Here is a 19,880-nt window from a genome sequence, read left to right as displayed (position 1 = left end):
GGAGGTACTTACTTACTTTATGTGACGAGGGAAATAGTGGGCATGATGGTTTGTTTACACTGTGTGAGCTGCTGACTCGCAAGTTGACAGTTACTTGCATAAACTAGTATGTAACAGTAAATAAAATAGTTAATAAGTATAATACTAGATCAATGGCCTCAGGCAAACTGGTTGTTCCGAGAGTATACAATTATTATGGGGATAGGACCCTAAGTAAGCGCATACCTTATCTCATCAACAGTTTGCCTGAGAACATTAAAAATGAGTCAAAAATGTTTGAAAATAAGTTAAAAACATATTTATTAGATTTAATTTAGCACGTACTTACCTATTTTTTAATTCCTATTTTTTTTTTTAATTCTTAATTATTGTAATTTAACCAAGTGAGCGAGACTGTGATCCTGCAGACAATTTTGTAGGACATTGCATTTAAACTAATGTTACATTTAAGGCTTAATAATAATAAATAAATAATAATAATAATAATAGAGACTAAACAGACGGGATTCTTAAAATGGAAGTTTACAAGTTACAAGAAGACAAGTTGTTGCTTATGCAGATTTTATTTGCTGGGACTGAAGAAAACCCGCTCTGCAAGTGAAGATCCGGTTTATTTGTCAAACCACATTAAAAATATAAAGTTAAAAAGTAAAATACAAGTAAAAAATCTTAAGTAAAAATTCGTAAATAATCGATGTAAAATCAGTGAGAAGTAGAGAAGAAGTGATTCGTGTCGTGTCCAATCGGATTCTTATTGGGAATTTTCGGTCCGGAACTAGCGGGCTGTCCGCGCATTACGTCGGCCAATCAGGAGCGCCGCGCCATGTATCTGCTTCTCGCGTCGCTCCCCGCGCCTTGCCCCGCGTCGCTGCTCCGTTTCGCGACGCAATTAGCGGGTCGTGCGTGTATTATCTTAGCCCGCGACCTCCTCTTCTCGGCTGTCCGTAACACAAGTGTTGGCTATACAATCCGTTGTCGATTTTTATGAAGTGCTCGAGATGATAAACAATTGCAGTACGTTTTATTTTCTCAGTTCAAGGGGGTTAGGCAACCTGTAAACGATTATGTCAATCGACGAGTGATAAAAATGTATGGCATTGACATAAGGTGCAGCATCCAAGTTTTTTATGGCCGATTCCTGGGGCCTGTTTAATAAAACTTACAATTGTAAATTACACTGACAATTTGATGTACATTACGGAGTTAGTGATCACAAATTATATATTTTGCAGTTTCATATTAGCTACGTAATGAACAGTCATGAGCAATATCATGTACCTCCTCTAGAACCCTGTCGCACTAACTTATTTGACATTTAATGAGACTTACGGTTTTATTTGTCAAAAACAATGTTAATGGGACATGGTTTCAAAGTGTATACATATTAGTACTCGTGACCGAACACCAAATTGTCCTTGTAATTTACAATTGTAAGTTTTATGAAACAGGCCCCTGGTAGTAGTTGCACGGAATACATGAGCGGAAACGGAAGAATGATACTTCAGAGCAATAAGGCCGCCCATTTGTACTGTTGCTAAATGTTTTGTTTGTGTGCAATAAAAATATTTTGGTAGTATAAGTAGCCATTCATACTAAATCACATCGTGTAAACAAGTCATAAAGCTATTATATGGAAGTGACAGAGCCTGAGCATACAAGCGGTTAATGAGTCATTGACGACTGTTCCATGTTCTTACCGTAAGTCTCATTAAATGTCAAATATGATAGTGCGACAGGGTTCTAAAGTGGATACTTATAGTGGATACTTATAGTGGATACTTATAGTGGATACTTATAGTGGATACTTATAGTAGTACCACTATAGTGGATACTATAGTGGTACTTACATACACACATTATCTAAAATACTTTCATCATTGATAGCATGTAACGTCACATAGGCTATAACCACCGGACAATTAAGACGCTTCTAGTGACACCTTATTTGCCAAAGTTGGTAACCTTTGCGTGGTAACAGACGTGCATACACACAAACATACCTATATAGCGGTCAAACACATAACCCTCCTTTTTGCTTCGCCGCAGTCGGGTAAAATCCATCTTATCTGTTCTCAAAAGTGTTAACAATCCGTACTAATATTATAAATGTTACCTGTCTACCTGTTACGCTATCACGCTAAAACTACTTTTTGTACAGACATAGAGTAGACCTTAGGAAAGACCATAGGAAAGTTCCGGAAAAATGAGAAGCTGACTGCCGTAAAAAGTACTTCACACATAGTAAGATTGACCTTTTGGCAGTCACCGCTTGGCCGGACAAGTGAGAAGCTTTATACATATATACATACATAAACTCACACCTATTTCCCACCGGGGTAAGCAGATACTATAGAATTCCATTTATTTCGATCCTGACACACTTCTCTTGCTTCCTCCACATTCATCAAACGCTTCATACACGCACGCCGGTTCAGAGAAGATCGTACTAAAGCTTTTCTAAGGATATCTCCAATTTGGTCCATGTACGTTTTTCTAGGTCTTTCTCTGCCAGCTCTACCACCAACCTTCGCTTTATATACTTCTTTCGTAATCATATTATCCTTCGTCAGTTTTATGTGCTGCCATAGGTATGTGTAGTATTATTATTATTCACCGGCACGCCGGTTCAGAATAGATCGTACTAAACCTTTAGGAATAGAATAGAAATAGTTTATTATAAAAGGACGCCACACACAAAAAAAAAGACAACAACATTATATCAAATTTCCACTAAAACAATTACAAAAAAGTAAGACGGATGTTTGTCGAAATGATCATAAGGTGGTGGTGGACGTCCTGAGATAAAAGGGCCTTTCTCAGCACAAGTCGCGGCGTGAACCACGACGCTGATATTATGTGGACCCTGTTGGGTGACGCACGAACACAAGGACGTCTCCAATTTGAGGAGCTTTATGTAACTCAAGGCCGGTCATAGGATGGGTGACCACAAAAAAAAAGTTTTCATCTCGAACTCCTCCCTGCTTCGGAAGGCACGTTAAGCCGTTGGTCCCGGCTGCATTAGCAGTCGTTAATAACCACCAATCCGCACTGGGCCCGCGTGGTGGTTTAAGGCCCGATCTCCCTATCGATCCATAGGGAAGGCCCGTGCCCCAGCAGTGGGGACGTTAATGGGCTGGTGATGATGATGTAACTCACCAACAATAGTAGCCAAGATGATGAGCGCGAGGACGACGGAGGTGACAGCCATGAGCACGAGGTTGGTGGTGTCGCCGCTGGTGGTGTTGGTGGCGGTCTCGTTGACGGTCACGTTGCAGCCCCACTGCACCGCGTCCGCCCACGAGCAGTTGGTGAACCACTCGGGGGGATATGTGGATGCATCTGGTGGTAAAAGAACTTTGGTTAGTTATCCTTCCTTTCCTTGGAAGCATGTTTTGTGTATGCTATTATAGGTTGTGTTTGTCAAAGGACTGTTAGACTTCCTTGGGGAACTAGGCTGACTTGAGTAATCCAGCCGTTTCAGGTATCACGCGAAATAGGCGCACAGACGTCGAATTGCGGAAATCGGCCCGCGAATACTATTAAGTGTTAAATAGTATTAAGTGTTCTGAAGTGGATTATGTTATGTTAGTGGGCTATGTTTTCCGCATTTAGACTCTAAGATGGGCCATTATGCGTGTAATTGTTGACTACGTAAGCCAACCTATCTCTTTTCAGAAGCTCAGAAGCCTCCTGGGGTTTTCACAGGCTTCGCGGAGCGACCCCATTCCTTTGAGGATTTTTACCCGTTGTGCTGACACTCCCGTGCATTCCAGAATTACATGGGGGGCAGTTTCTTCTGCGTCCAGACAGCCTCTGCAAAGTTGGCTGTCCGTTATTCCTAAATTAAATAGGTGTTTGTTGAGTGGGCAGTGACCCGTAACTGCCCACCACTATTCGGAGGTCATTGCGGTTTAAGCGAAGCAGTCGGCGAGTGAAGCTCTTGGATATCATAGGCATGGCAGGCTCCTACGACTGTCTGCATGTTGGGCAGCTGTGCCCATCTGTCGTTGTGTTGTTGCTGGATATGGTCCCGTACCCACGAGCGTAACTGACTGAAAGGTATCGGCTTCTGAAGTGGATACGTGGAAGATAATTCAAAGTCAGAAATTATCACATATAACTGTTTTTTACGCACGGACATAGTACCGTTACATAGCCCAATTTAACCGTTACGCATTATGCCAGGGATGGGATAATGGACGACACGAGCTGAGGTTCGCGCCCAACTGGGCACCCTCAGGCCTGTTGTCTTAAATTTTGTACCGGGTGAGAGCCCTCAGCACTCCCCATTTATCCGGCTAAGTAGTTAATGCCATCTGCGGTAAATCTACAATGTTAAAAGATAAAGAGAATGCTTCACCGATAAGAGCGTGGCTCTTAAATTAGTGATGATGGTAGTCAAGTATTTTTAAACCCAAATCTCATTATAGACTAGGGCCACGAGTAGCCCCAAAAACCTTTAGGGACCTTTTCCATTTTCCTTATTTCGATCAAAATCTTTTCTATTTATAGCTATTCTACGTGTAGGCAGGTTACCTTTGGTTAAGCTTGTCTTTAAAATTTGTGACGTAACTAAACTGGATTATGCCCAAAATAGGTTATTACAAAAACAAACTTTTGTTATAAAACTTTAGGTGTTTTATCAATAAAATTAAATCTGTCGCTTATATCCACGGAATACGCTTCTATTCCCGGTGGAATTGAAGAATATAAGTAGGTAGGTACGTATAGATGTCAATGCATAAATATCGGACTATCCGTGCGTGGTGAGTTTTATTTTTGACGTAACTTATTATAGATTTGCCGCAGATGGCATTAACTACTTGGCCGGACAAAACGTGGTGAGTGATTTCTCATAATTAATAGGCAGACAGACTTAATAATGTATGTCCTACTAACTGGAAAAAGAATTGGAAAAATGACTCGTTTTTCCACCGTGTGGGTGTAAAAGTTATTATTTGGCCGCCGAAGTCCCCTGATATGGCTCATGTAACGATTACTCACTTACATCAATTAGTAGTAACCGAGACCAAATGCTTAACGTGCCTTCCGAAGCACGGATCATCTTAATTCCGGACAATCAGGTGATCAGCCTGTAATGTCCTAACCAAACTAGGGATCACAAAGTGTTTTCGGGCTCCTGGCTAGCAGATACACCTAAATATACATTATATTATATGTTTGTTTGGCGAATATAGCAAATCAAAATTCTTCCGTATCGCACTGCGCTTTCAGAATTTTCTGTTTTATATGCAATGCTAATCACTAGCACAGAACAGAGAAGGTCCATTGCTGTTTTGTTAATTTGAATTTGTGTCAATATGCGGTGAATTTATCTGTTGACGTCATCAGATTTTTTCAAATTAACAAAATAAATGTTATGTGTTGTGTATGTACGGCAATGAAGGACGGAAGGGGTGCGTCACAGGGTACTGTACCCTGGAACCTGACAATACTATTCAGAGGTAGAGGACAGGAGCCCTAGTACGGCTTTGAATTAGACTACTCTGGGCGCCATCCCACTCGCGTCAGAGTACTGCGGGGCGGAACGCAAGAAGGAAACCACAGCTCTATTTTTCCCTAGGAAGTAGCATGGAGAATGCTACACCGACAAGAGCGTGGCTCTTAAGTTAGTGATGATGATGAAATGTCTATGATAAGTGTCTGAGTATCTGTTCTGTAACGGTAATATTGCGGAAACTTGAGTTATAAAACTGTCAATTTTGACAGCGCGTACCTATGACGATAAGGAAGATTTTTGTTCTGCCATAGAAAACATGAAAAAGTAGGACTAGAGCCCTGTGCTGGGAGGTTTTCTGGCCACGTCTTTCCCTCAGCGTTACAGATTCAGATGTGGTAGTAGTTTTACAGCTAGTTACATAATATGTTATTAAATTTTTTGACGTTCAAAAAGCGCTAACTTTGTAAGCCAATTTTGAAAAATAAATGTTCTAAATGTTAATAAGGAACTTTAGCTTCTATCTCGGACGCGAATTTTTTTTTTTATAAAATATCTTTTCTGGATTTTTGTGCATCAAGCCCTAAGAAATTCACTGGACGTTGTATGTTGTATTTACACCCCCCTCCCACCTTTTATTACACGTCATTAGTCCCTCCACCTCTCCACACTTACAGCCAGACAATAAACCCCTAAATATTTACATTTCCACTAAAACAATTCTGAGAAAACTCAAATAATTTCATCTCCGCATGAACATATTATTTAAAAGTATTTCTGGCCGTTGTTTACATTTCGTAAGGGTACAAATTGTTTTGTTTTAAGGGTAATTGACCTCAAATTGGTGCTTTAATGGTTAAGTTTTGTTTATCACTCCTAAAATTTGTTAATACACGAGAGTTCCATTAGAAACAGACTTGTTTATAAGGTTGTTATTATACATTGAAGAAAACAAAATGATGAAGTATACATAATATACAGGTTAGTGACATCGTAACTAATACTCAGGGTGATGATTCAGACCATGATTCTGGGTTAATATCAAGTGGAATTTTCCGTCGCACAATTCATGACTTTTTTTTAGTTTTTAAAATTTTCAATTTTATACTTTTGCGATGGAAAATTCCACTTGATATTAACTCAGATAAATCAGCTGTATCATCCTTCTCAATATTCGTTACAATGTCACTTACACCCCGTACAAGTATATACGGTAGCCATACAAGTAGGTATGGGTGTTAGTGATACCGTAACGAATACTGAGAGGGATGATTCAAACCATGATTCTGAGTTGATATCAAGTGGAATTTCCTGTCAAAAAATTCATGAAAATTTTTGTGATTTTTTATATTTTTTTCCTATCCATACTTTTGCGACGGAAAATTCCACTTGATATCGACTCAGAATCATGGCCTGAATCATCCCTCAAAGTTTTCGTTACGATGTCACTAACATCCTGTATAAAATAACAAAGAATTTTTAGATGCTATGACACGTGTTTATACTATACATATCTACGGGGATGCAGGCGTGACGTTATGTTATGGCGGTTTTACAGACAGATATAGAGCTTATTTTAGGTCGGCATGGCCCGCAGAATACCAGGGTCGTGGCTCACGCCGCGACTTATGCTGTGCGAGGTCCTTTTATTCCGGACGCCACCGCAGATGATCGGGCCGTCAGTGCGTTGCATTTAAGATACTTAGTTTTATTACTTATTATTTTTATGATTTTGGTTTGTTTTTGTTTTTTTTTTGTTAATGATTTTTGATCTTGGTTTTCTTTTTGTTTTGTTTTTTTTTTTCTTTTTTCCGTGTATTGATTTCCGTGTGGTTTCTGTCCTGTGTTGAATGTAATGTACCTGTCTGTCTGTCTGTGTGTCCGGGAGTAATAAATGTTTCTTTCTTTCTTTATTTTCGATTTATTGTAAGTTTTTGTCACAAAGCATTAACTACACTTGACCACAGACTCTATATTACTCTATATAACCCTACACGTGTGACGTCGAAATAAATAATACAATAAACAAATGATTAAATAAAAAACACACTAACACAGTTGGCTCTACCATTATAGACGGCGATACGGATCACCACCTATCACGTTGGTCGGCAAGCTCCGTGAGGCGTGGGTACCTCTGACTTACCCAATCGGAATATAGTTGTCAGTTATAAATAATAAAATAAAGAAATAAACGATTTCATTTGACTACTTGGGGGTTGCAAGGCTTGAAAGTTAGGCGGAAGGCAAGAGGGGGAAACCACTGTCCTATTTTTCCCTAAGAAAGTAGCATGGAAAATGCTGCACCGACAAGAGCGTGGCTCTTAGATTGACAGTGATGACCTGGGGGTTAAAAAGGTCACATCGAAACAATTCATCTAAAAAAGCTTAATTGCAATTTGACATTTGCGCATAGTAAGTGCGCAATGCAAACAAATGTCAAATAGCAATATTGCTTTTTAGATGTGGCCTTTTTTTCACCCGCCTCGGCCGGAATTCACCACGCGAATTGATCAGAATCCGTTATTCTCCCGAATAAAAAATATTCAAACTCCATTAAAGTAGTCGAAGTCTAAACAGGTTCGGTTTATCTCATAAACTCTCGGCGAAATACTACGTGCCCGCCATACGAAGTCTGGCTGATAAATATTTCGTGGATTGGCCCTAAACATTTGCAAACTAAAACATGAATATAGGGCTTGAACCGGGAATGTGGAGTCAGTATAGCTCGGTGTGGCTAAATAAAAATACTATATAACCGAAGGTTGTCTGGAAGAGATCGCTCTTAGCGATAAGGCCGCCTTTGCCCACCTTAGAATAAGTTTACCCTGTAAATGTTTTGTGAATTTGTGTGCAATAAAGTGTTTTATTATTATGATTATTATAACATAAATAGCCTAACGTCCCACTGCTGGGCACAGGCCTCCCCTCTATCAACCGGAGGGGGTATGGAGCATACTCCAACACGCTGCTCCAATGAAAGAAAGAAAGAAAGAAACGTTTATTATAAAGGGACACCACAGTAACAAATACAAAACAAATAACAAATATATAATTTAAAACACGGAGTAACACACAACTTACAATCAAACAAAACACATAATAAAAACAACATACACGAGAAACAATGCGCAATGCGGGTTGGTGGAGGTATTTTTACGGCTAACAGCCGGGACCCACGGCTTAACGTGCCCTCCGAAGCACGGAATCAACTTATTTTTTTAGACAATCAGGTGATTCAAGCTTGTAAAGCCCTTACCAAACATAGGACAGTCTCATAAAGTGATTTCGACAATGTCCCCATCGGGAATCGAACTCGGACCTCCAGATCGTGAGCCTAACATATATACATACATAAAATCTCGCTTTATCTTAAGTGCAGTTTTCACTAACCGGTCGGTATGACCGTCAAAAACGGCGACACGGCTCACCACCTATCACGTTGGTCTAACAGAAAGCTCGGTGAGGTGTAGGTAAGGTAGGTTGTTGTGTTACTTAGTTGATCTTGCGATGGATGTTCCTCTGACTACCCCAATTAGGATATAGTCGTGAGCTTATGTTATGTGACGTAAGGCATACCTACATAGATAAAAAAATATATTACACCTGACTGAGATGTAACACTGACTGAGGTGGAAGAGATTGTTGCTTCCGTTTTCATGCACTTCTCTCACAAACCCACATTTTACACGGTTTTTTTCTCTCGTGAGGGTTGAAAGATCAATAACCAATCACATCAACTCTAGGAGTTCCTGTTGTTCTGCCAAAAGCCCCTGTGATGGCTTATGTAAAGACTACATACTTACTTAAGTATATAGGAAGCGGGACCTTCGGATCATTGTCGAATAATGGGGTGTCCATCAGCAACTAGGGATCAGCAAGTGATTTTTGTAACTGTCCCCACCGGGAATCGAAGTCGGGACCTTCGGATTGTTAGCCCAAAGTTCAACTAGACACAACACAATAGCCAGGTTCAACAAAGGCTGCCAGCTTAAAATTCGTAATTCAAAATCGAAAATAGGTCAATAAGAAAAAAATAATAATTTTTGATCGTAAAATTCGTAATTCAAAATCGAAAATAGGTCAATAAGAAAAAAATAATTAATTTGTGATCATCTTACGATAATGGTTACGTTATGGGTCGTTTAATCTTATAAAAAACATATCTGCCAGTATCTAAGGCCAATATTGAAATGATCGGAGAACAAACAGAAAATTTTACAGGATGAGAAATCATTATGTAAGCGCATCTCAATATTTCGTCAATTAAGCTCACTCCTTAAAGCCATCTCTTCGTCAATGAATCAAGTAGGCCCCTATTACGTAGTATCCTGGCAAGCAAGTCACGTTTCCCAAGGTTAGTACCTGATGATTCCGGCTGATACTCCGCCTTTTCAATCCATTCGCTGATAGACAACACCGGAATAAATCTACATGTAAATCTAAAATATACCATTCGCGTTCCGCTGGAATACGATACGTGAAACGAATGCTATGCGACCGTTATTGTGTTCCGTGAGGTATCGAGGAGTTCCGAAGTGGGTTTAAAGGAGGGTTTATCTGTTTATTGTATACTATAGACTGTAAGCTATTGGTGTGGACATCGGTATGTATACGATATCTACTTTAGCACACCCCAGACACTCCATAGAAAAATCTAACATTTACCGTTTGGCTTATTGTATGTTTTTAAGGATAAGAATAAAATAAATTTATTGCCAGTAACACTTTATATTTTTGGATAAAAACTAGGTAATTATGAATATAACGAATACGGGCAAAAGGAAATGTCTCAGCGATGTTTTCCTTCACCGCTGAGCACGTGGTAATCATCCCATGATTTTATTCGATGTCACAATCGTTTCTTGTAATCGTTTGTTACTTGTTTAAAGCCTCAGAGGTTCATGAAAACGGTCCCTCATGTTGAAAAAGAGGCTATATTTAAGTCACATGTAGTATGAAGATCGAGTTTTTACAGGTACAAGGGGAAATCTAACAAAATACCTAGAAAGTACTGACCATTTTTCACATTTACTTTTTAACTACAGCCATCCAGTTAAAAGTGTCGAGTGGGGTAAAAAATAGCACTGGAGCAATTTCAACTTTACAACGACTCACTGAGACTTTCATTGCATTTTCCTTTTGAAAATTTCTATGAATATACAACACAATGTAATCTCACGACTATATCCTAATGGGGTAGTCAGAGGTACATCCTTCGAAAGGTGAACTAAGCACCCACAACTCACCAAGACTCGTTGGTCTGTTAGACCAACGTGATAGGTGGTGAGCCGTATCGCCGTCTATAATGGTCAAGCTAAAATTTACTGTCTTAGTCATCTTCTTATCGTGTGGGTTGTGTGGTGGAAAACCAGCCTCATCAACCCTGGTGTCAGGATTACTATCGAGCCGCCAACGACTCAATAGTCGACGACAATCGACGAATTGACCTGATGTATTATGTACAGATAGTTTAACGAATGGAGAGTGACGCAGGCTATTTTTTGTCTCTTTCTAACTCTCCGCTTCCCTAAAATGGGGGGTGGAAGCTTGTATGCAGCAATATTGAAGGTATAAAATCAAAGATTGGTATGCGAATAAAAACAGAACATGTCCTGAATTCTGCTCCCAGTCCAAAAAAAGTTCATAAACTATTACAAAAAAGTAGATTTGTTTATAGTCTACTAGCTTTTGCTCGCTGCTCCGGTCGCGTTAAATTCGGTTAACATGGTTCTCCTTACTAATGTACCAATTACTGTACCAATTAAAGTTCAATCACAAATGGACTATTTGTGACTAAAAAAAATTACACACCACATTTTTTTTTAAATTTGCCACCAACCCCTTCCAAGAGGGGAAATTTTATATAGGAGTTTTCTCAGTTTTAAAGGTAGGAAGCTAATTATAGGTATATGAAAAAGGGAAACGTGTTAACCGAATTTAACACGAGCGAAGCCGCGGGGAATAGCTAGTTGACTGTAAACAAATCTACTTTTTGTAATAATTTCTTTTTGGACTGAGAGCGGATATACAGAATATGTTCTCTTTTGTATTCGCTCCCAGTGTAACTTAGAAGAAGAGTCAAATTCCAAAGTAATTTTATAATAACCACCGCATGTTTTCCTCTACTTTTAACGCTCGTGTTATCAATTATGATCATAATTTATTCGAAAACAATCTAAAAGGTAAGAGCCGGGATGCCTTTGAACCAAGATTTTTGTAAAAGAATAAAAAGAAACAAATTACTTTTTAACAATTTTGAAGACAGCCATCTTTTCGTAATTATATTAAGTCTACCACAGTCCACGGCAACGGAAGGCCCGAGTAACAATTTATTAAAACCAGCAAAAACTTTTGACCAGATTCGAGCACGAAAAGCGAACAAAGATAATTCACTTTAAAAAAACCCTTAATCTTCCTTTAAAAGATTTTAAAAGAAATAGATAAAGTTTTGGAACTTAGCTTTGAGAGGTGTTAAAAAGGAGTTGGGAAGGGTTAACAAGTTTTGCCAAAATTCCTTTGATCTTTGCTTGGACTGCTGAAATTCATTCAAGGTTGACCTGGTCGAATCCGTGACCTCAGAAGTTAGTCCCGACCCTTATCTTATTAACGTGTCAAATTAAATTGAAACTGATTTGACTTCATTAACCTACTTTAAAACCAGCCTTTTTGGTGATATTTTAATATATTATGTTGGTATTCAACTGGCCAAGGCGCCAAAACGACACTGGCCAAAGTCGCGTTTTCAAAACTACCTTCGAACTTTTTGCACAGCTGTTGTTATGTAGATTATAAACACAAAATGTTCTTGTTATAATTCCTTTTGGGAACCACAAAAATCTATTTTAGGCATGGGTTAATTGAGTCTTCATCTGTCGTGTGAATTGTGAGGTGGATTACCAACCTCATCAACCTTGGTGTCAGGGTTACTATTGAGCCGCCAAAGACCCCTGAAGTGGCTCATGTAACGACTACTAACTACTAACTTACATCAGTAAGTAGTAAACGGGACTAACGGCTTAACGTGCCTTCCGAAGCACGGATCATCTTACTTTCGGACAATCACGTGATCAGCCTGTAATGTCCTAACCGAACTAGGGATCACAAAATGATTTTTGTGATGCGTCCCCACCGGGATTTAAACCCGGGACCTCCGGATCGTGAGCTCAACGCTCAAACTGCTGAACCACGGAGGCCGGTTGATTCAGTGGAATATGGGAAGTGAGACACAAGTCCAGGACTATTCCTTTTCAATCGTCAATTAATGAATCTAGTATATTTTCTCAACAATAATAAGAATATCCATCGCAGGAAGAAGTAAGTACTCACACCTCTCCGAGCTTTTTGTTACACCAATGTGATAGGTGGTGAGTGTCTTATTTTCTCTTCATCCACGTTCCAGTAGAGAGGAAAAGAAGAAGGGAGATAGAAGAAGAACTCACGGTCGGTATCGTTGACGTCGCGTGCAAGTTGCGCATTCATATTCGCGGCCCTGACGCTCGCCCTCCTGAAACAACGAAACATATTTATTATTTAAAAAAAATATTTATGCATTAATTCTCCACTGCGAAAAGCGTGGTGGAGACTCCATGCCCCCTCCGGTTGATTGAGGGGAGGCCTGTGCCCATCAGTGGGACGTATATGTGGGATAAGTAAGAGGCTGAATGTTGATTTCTGAACGAAGACGAATAAAGAAAAGATGGATGAGTGACTTGAAATGAACGGAGTGAAATGAACGGTGTGAACGGATTGAGATGACTGATTTTTAAAAAGAGACGTTGGGTGAGAGTCGAGGTGGAAGGGTGTTATTTTTTGATCTGCGTTAATTGTTAATATTTTCAATTAAAAAGTGTAATGTCTGCGTGCTAGTTAAGAAGAAAAAATAAAAAAAAGTGTTAAAGGTGCTAACGTGTTTAATTCTCGCCCGACGATCCCACAATTTTGGGGGCTCGTCTAAAGAAGAGGGCGCAGACATTCAGCACGTGTCGGAAAGGTGGCGGCGCGGCGAAATATATTTGATAATTACAAGGCGATCAACAACTGTTTTACGACGACAAGGATATTTGTAACACGGATTAATGATGTCAAGGGAAAAAGGTGATTATTACGAAGCCACTCAGCAACCACAATCCACCATGTTAGCAATGACGGCAGACCTGGTGAACCGGTTTAATGGACAAGATGGAACGTATTCCGTGGATAAATGGATATCTGAGATCGAAGATAATGCAGAAATCTTCGGATGGACTCCATTACAGCAACTGCTCGTAGCGCGACGTTCACTTACCGGTACTGCAGAGTTGTGGCTAAAATCAGAAAAAACTTTCAAGACATGGGACGACCTAAAAACAGCTATATCCAAGGAATTTTCAAGCACATTAGATGCTAAGGCGATACATGAGCTAATGAGCGCACGGAAAAAGAAAAAAGATGAAAGTTGTTTGGACTATCTTTTAGTTATGAAAGAGTTGGGAAAAAGAGGAAAACTTCCCGACTATGTCGCTATAAAATATATAGTTGACGGAATTATGGATTTAGAATCGAACAAAATCATGCTATACGGAATTAAGACCTATGGAGAACTCAAGGAAAAAATACAAGTGTACGAATTATTGAAAGCTAAGACAAGAAAACAATATCAAGAACGTCAAGAAAAACAAAATCATCATGAAAACAAAACTACTTTCATACGTTGTTACAACTGCGGAGATAAGGGTCATTCATCGACGGATTGTCCTAACAAAAGTAAAGGGGCAAAATGCTACAAGTGCAATGAGTTCGGACATATTGCTACATCATGCAAAAATAAGACGGAAATGACGAATAATAGCCAATCGCGAAGCAACGGAAATTATAAGGCATCATGGAATTTCGGAAGACCGAATGTGAACGGAAGATCGCAGTGGCGCCAATCTTATCAATCTCAGAATGAACCAGCGTCAAGTGCGACAACTTCAAGAAATACAACGGCGATGTTCGGAGCGATGGAATCGGCGAAACTCATTTCAAGCGAATACGATGACAGCGGTGATGGCGGCAATATGCAAAATCAAGCTGACAACTTTGACGTTAGAAAGAATGAATGTATGGAGCGGAATGTCAAGATGACGTCTTCATTTTTGAACGAGAGCGAGATATGCGTATCCGATGTTTCAACAAACAAGATTGAGGTTATGAAAAACGAAATTATTGCGCGTAAGCCGGAAAAAAATATTGAACTGTGCGGTAAACAAATAAATGCATTAATCGATTCGGGTAGTGACATGAACTTGATACGTGACGACTTTTGTTCAACGATTTGTGTGGAAAAATACGACGAAACATAACAATGCGTGGACTTGGCGATTCGTGTGTAAGATCTTTGGGACTTATTAAGATAGATTTCTGTGTAGATGATCGTAAATATTATCAAGTGACCTTTCATATTGTTCCAAAAGAGTGTATGCCATATAAATTGATAATTGGTCAAGAATTTTTGAAAACTGTAGTAATGGTTATGAAAGAAGGATCAGTGTGGTTATTTCCGAAAGACGAAGAGTGGTTGACGAATGTTAATTGTTTTCCTTGCACTGTTGATCTATTAGGTACCGTCAGCGATCCAGCTCTGAAACAAGAAGTTATCAAGTTAGTAGAAAATTACCAGCCAAAGCAGACCAAAGAAGTACCAGTGGAATTGAAGATCATTCTCAAGGACGACATACCTGTGGCACAGCGACCGCGGCGTGTTTCTGTTAAGGAGCAAGAAGAAGTCGACAAGCAGATAGAACAGTGGTTGAAAGACGGAATTATAAAGGTTAGTTACTCTGATTATGCTAGTCCTCTGGTTTTAGTGAAAAAGAAGGATAATACCATAAGGATTTGTGTGGATTACAGGCTACTGAACAAGAAAATAATAAAGGATGAATACCCATTACCAATTATAGACAATCTTATTGACAAACTGACTAATGCAAAAGTGTTTTCAGCTCTTGACTTGAAAAATGGTTATTTTCATTTGAAGATTAACAAGGAGTGTACAAAATATACAGCTTTTGTTACCATGACAGGGCAGTATGAATTTTTAAGGGCACCATTTGGTTTGGCTACGTGTCCTAAGGTTTTCATGAGATATATCACAGCTATTTTCAGGGATTTGATATCACGCGGTATTGTAATGATATTCATAGACGATTTATTAATTCCAGCAGATAACGAAGAAGAGGCGGTTCAGCGTTTAACAGAAGTACTTCAGATTGCATCAGAATATGGACTGAATATTAATTGGCAAAAATCACAACTTATGGTGAAGAAAGTAGAATACCTTGGACATGTTATACAGAATGGAATAGTAATGCCTTCTCCAGAGAAAACTGAGGTAGTATTGAAATACCCAGAACCACAGAATATCAAACAACTACATAGTTTTTTGGGGCTATGTTCTTACTTCAGAAAATTCATTCAAGGATATGCACAGATAGCGCAACCATTAACAGATTTATTAAGAAAAGACAAACAGTTTCATTTCACAGAAGAACATAAACAAGTTTTTAGAACTCTCAAAGAAAAATTAGGAAATGATCCAGTACTAAGAATATATGATCCCACGGCGATCACAGAATTACATACCGATGCTTCTTGTACAGCTTACTCAGCTATATTGATGCAAAAGTGCAATGAAGATGGAGAGTTGCATCCAGTTCATTACATGAGTCGAAGAACAACAGAAGCAGAAAGCAAGTACACAAGCTATGAGCTAGAGGCTTTAGCCATCATAGAAGGCGTCAAGAAATTCAGGCACTACCTACATGGAATATGTTTCAAGATAGTCACAGATTGTAAAGCCTTTCAAATGACATTGAACAAGAAAGATTTGGCTATGTCTACAAGAGTTGCACGTTGGATTCTGTTACTCCAAGACTATGATTTTACTATTGAACATCGAAGTGGTATAAAAATGCGACATACTGATGCATTAAGTCGTATTCCATATGTTGCTGTTACAACAACAGACCTACACAAGGAGCTACAGTGTGCCCAAGAAAGTGATGATGGTTTGAAGGCAATTAAAGACGTACTGACACAAGGAAAATCATATAATGACTACTATCTACATCAAGGCTTACTATGTAAAGGACCAGATCAGGCATTAGTGGTTCCCAGGAAGATGGAAAATGAAATCATAAGAAGAGCTCATGAAAATGGTCATTTTGCAAAAAAGAAGACTATGGAATTGATTAGAAAAGACTACTACATAGATAACCTAGAAAGGAAAATAACTGAGTTTATATCAGCATGTGTACCTTGTATTTTAGGAAACAGGAAAGAGGGAAAGCAAGAGGGATTTCTACATCCACTAAATAAAGAAAATGGACCATTACACACATTACATGTGGACCATATTGGCCCTCTAGCAGAAACTAAGAAGAAATATAACCATATATTGACTGTTGTGGATGGATTTACAAAATTTGTTTGGATTTTTCCAGTGAAAACAGTAACATCTAAGGAAACTATTGAAAAACTATTGATTTTACAACAGACATTTGGAAATCCAGTTAGAATTGTCAGTGACAGGGGTACAGCATTCACTAGTAAGGATTTTGAAGAGTACTGCACTAATGAAGAAATTGAACACTGTAAAATAACTACAGGAGTGCCAAGAGGAAACGGACAAGTGGAGCGTATTCACCGTACAATAATATCAGTACTTACCAAGATGAACATTGAAGATCCATCACACTGGTATAAGCATACTAGTAAACTACAGAGAGCTTTAAATAGCACCTACCATAGAAGCATAAAAACAACACCATTTGAACTACTTACTGGAGTTAAAATGAGACAGAAAGAAGACCTACAGCTTATAGATATGTTAAAAGAAGAATATATTAGTAATTTTATAGAACAGAGGGAAGAAACAAGGAAAAGAGCTAAAGAACAAATACTAAACATACAAGAAGAAAATAGAAGAAATTTTGATAAGAAAAGAAAAGACAGCACAAAGTATAAAATAGGAGATTTAGTTGCTATTAAAAGAACACAGTTTGGAACAGCTATGAAGCTAAAAGCAAAATATTTGGGACCCTACAAGATAACAGGAATAAATGGAAATGATAGATACAATGTAGAGAAGATAACAGATACTGGTGAAGGACCTAAGAAAACCACTACATGTGCAGAGTATATGAAGAAATGGGAGAGAAATTAAACACCATATTTTAGGTAAATGTAAAATTTAATTATGTTTTTTTTTGTTCCAGGTTTTCACAATTTACTATACAGTATGAAAGGGATGAATGTCGGTTTTTTTTTTGTAATTTCTTTTTATTATTTAACACTATTAAAAGAAAGTCACTAGATAATAGGTACTTACCAATGGTTGTTCAGTTATAAATTATATACTTACTTGTAAACAGTTCCTATAATGATAAGACTTAAGTGATAAGATCTATTTTTTTTTTTTTAAATTTAAAAAAAGTTTACTTATAACATAAAAATAGTTTATGTAGTTAAGACTACAACATTGTTTTGTTATTTAAAAAAAGCTATAATACTTTTATGTCATACTTTAGTGTTTAAAGAATTTACTGTTTTGTTAGTAATATTATGATAATTACTACAATTTGTTTGCATTTATAGTACTCTAAAACATAAACTTACATTTAATTTTGTATATGGTTAAAAACATAAGACTGTATAAAATGTATAAGGAGTTATAATGTACAGTGTGATAAGGTGTATGTGTATGTAAGTTGATAGGTATATAAGGTGATAAGATTGTTTTGTGAGGTTATATGTGAAAGTGTAAGAAGTTGGATGAAAGATTTTGTGTGAGGTGTTGTGATATTATGTTGTGATAGTTATTGTTTAAGTAAAGTAAAAGTTGTAAAGTTGTTAAGTGTATTATTGTAGCGTGTATATGGGTGTGTCTGAGGGCAGACATTGTTCAGGACGGCCGAGTGTGGGATAAGTAAGAGGCTGAATGTTGATTTCTGAACGTAGACGAATAAAGAAAAGATGGATGAGTGACTTGAAATGAACGGAGTGAAATGAACGGTGTGAACGGATTGAGATGACTGATTTTTAAAAAGAGACGTTGGGTGAGAGTCGAGGTGGAAGGGTGTTATTTTTTGATCTGCGTTAATTGTTAATATTTTCAATTAAAAAGTGTAATGTCTGCGTGCTAGTTAAGAAGAAAAAATAAAAAAAAGTGTTAAAGGTGCTAACGTGTTTAATTCTCGCCCGACGATCCCACATATATAGGCTATTTATGTATGTTATGTTGTATTGTGACTCGATTGAAACAGTAGCTGTAATCTCGATGGACTTCTGCCCGCGAAAGGATCTTAATCCCTTACACGATATAGCTTTTAGCCTGTTTCCACCTACTTTAGCAAGCCCAATTTGTTTAACAACAGACCCGTCATCTATAATTATGATAATTGAAGAGCTTTTTTTCCCTTCTCTGATATAAAAAGTAAAATAATAGTAGGCATTTATCACGTAGGTTTCAGTCTCGCCCTACTTTAGAAGGCCGTGTGTCTTTTGTGTTTTGAAATACAAAGTGAAAATATGAAGTATACTTTGTAATATAAAGTGGGCTTGTGTTTGACCGCAATCTTACCTGAGGGGTTAAAATGGCCACATCGAAGCAATTCATCTAAGAAAGCAATATTGCAATTTGACATTTGCGCATATAAAAGTAAGTGCGCGATGCAAACAACTGTCAAATAGCAATATTGCTTTCTTAGATGAATTGCTTCGATGTGGCCATTTTAACCCCCCTGATGGTAAGTGAAGGTGTAGCCTAAGGTGGTACGAACTTACCTAGTAAATGCCTTTTCATTCAAGTTTTGAGGACAAGTGATTAGGCAGAGAGAAAGCAGTCGGGTATGCGAGCACTAGTAGGGATAAAATGCGCCACGTGATAAAATTTTATCACGGACCTTTATCGATTCTGACGATGGAATTAATTTATTTTTTATTGGAAGACCAACAGCTAACGATACAAAATAAGGGTTTCGTACTCTACTTCGAATGACTGCTGGATACCTCGATAGTACGTTTTGCCGGTGGGTCGTTACCTCGAAAGTTCAGTACTTCGAGCAGTTCCTACATCGATGGGTCTTTACCTCGACGGTACATTTCATCGATGGCTTGTCACCTCGAAAGAACCAACAAAGCAAATTTTAATTATGACGTAAGGTGTAATAAATAATACTACTGGACAATCAACAATAATTATTAATTATTTCACAAACTCTTCGATTAGACAATCGATCGATTTCGACAAAAAATATTGAATCGATCGATTATTCTATCACGTTACGCATGTTAGTCCTGCTAGGTACTGTGCAATCACAGTGCATGTGCCAATGCACATGCGTAGTACAACTATCCGGACATCTGTTTCCTAGTAGCTTCTCCAGACAACGGGATCAAA

General features: G+C 38.3%; 1 protein-coding gene across 1 annotated transcript in view; it reads right to left on the bottom strand.

The window, feature by feature from the left end:
- Window positions 1-19,880, bottom strand: part of LOC126371735 (5-hydroxytryptamine receptor) — a 136,747-nt gene that overhangs the window by 17,309 nt on the left and 99,558 nt on the right. Inside the window, exons 2-3 of the mRNA XM_050017074.1 lie at window positions 12,901-12,965; window positions 3,157-3,339 (exon numbers count right to left, since the gene is read on the bottom strand). Coding sequence (XP_049873031.1) covers window positions 3,157-3,339; window positions 12,901-12,940 — 223 coding nt within the window. The 5' untranslated portion in view covers window positions 12,941-12,965. The remainder of the gene's footprint in view (window positions 1-3,156; window positions 3,340-12,900; window positions 12,966-19,880) is intronic.

The sequence above is a fragment of the Pectinophora gossypiella genome, chromosome 13, assembly GCF_024362695.1.
Source record: "Pectinophora gossypiella chromosome 13, ilPecGoss1.1, whole genome shotgun sequence".
NCBI classification, from domain to species: domain Eukaryota; kingdom Metazoa; phylum Arthropoda; class Insecta; order Lepidoptera; family Gelechiidae; genus Pectinophora; species Pectinophora gossypiella.
The sequence above is the reverse complement of the archived record's forward strand: the minus strand, read 5'-3'. Positions and strand labels throughout refer to the sequence as shown.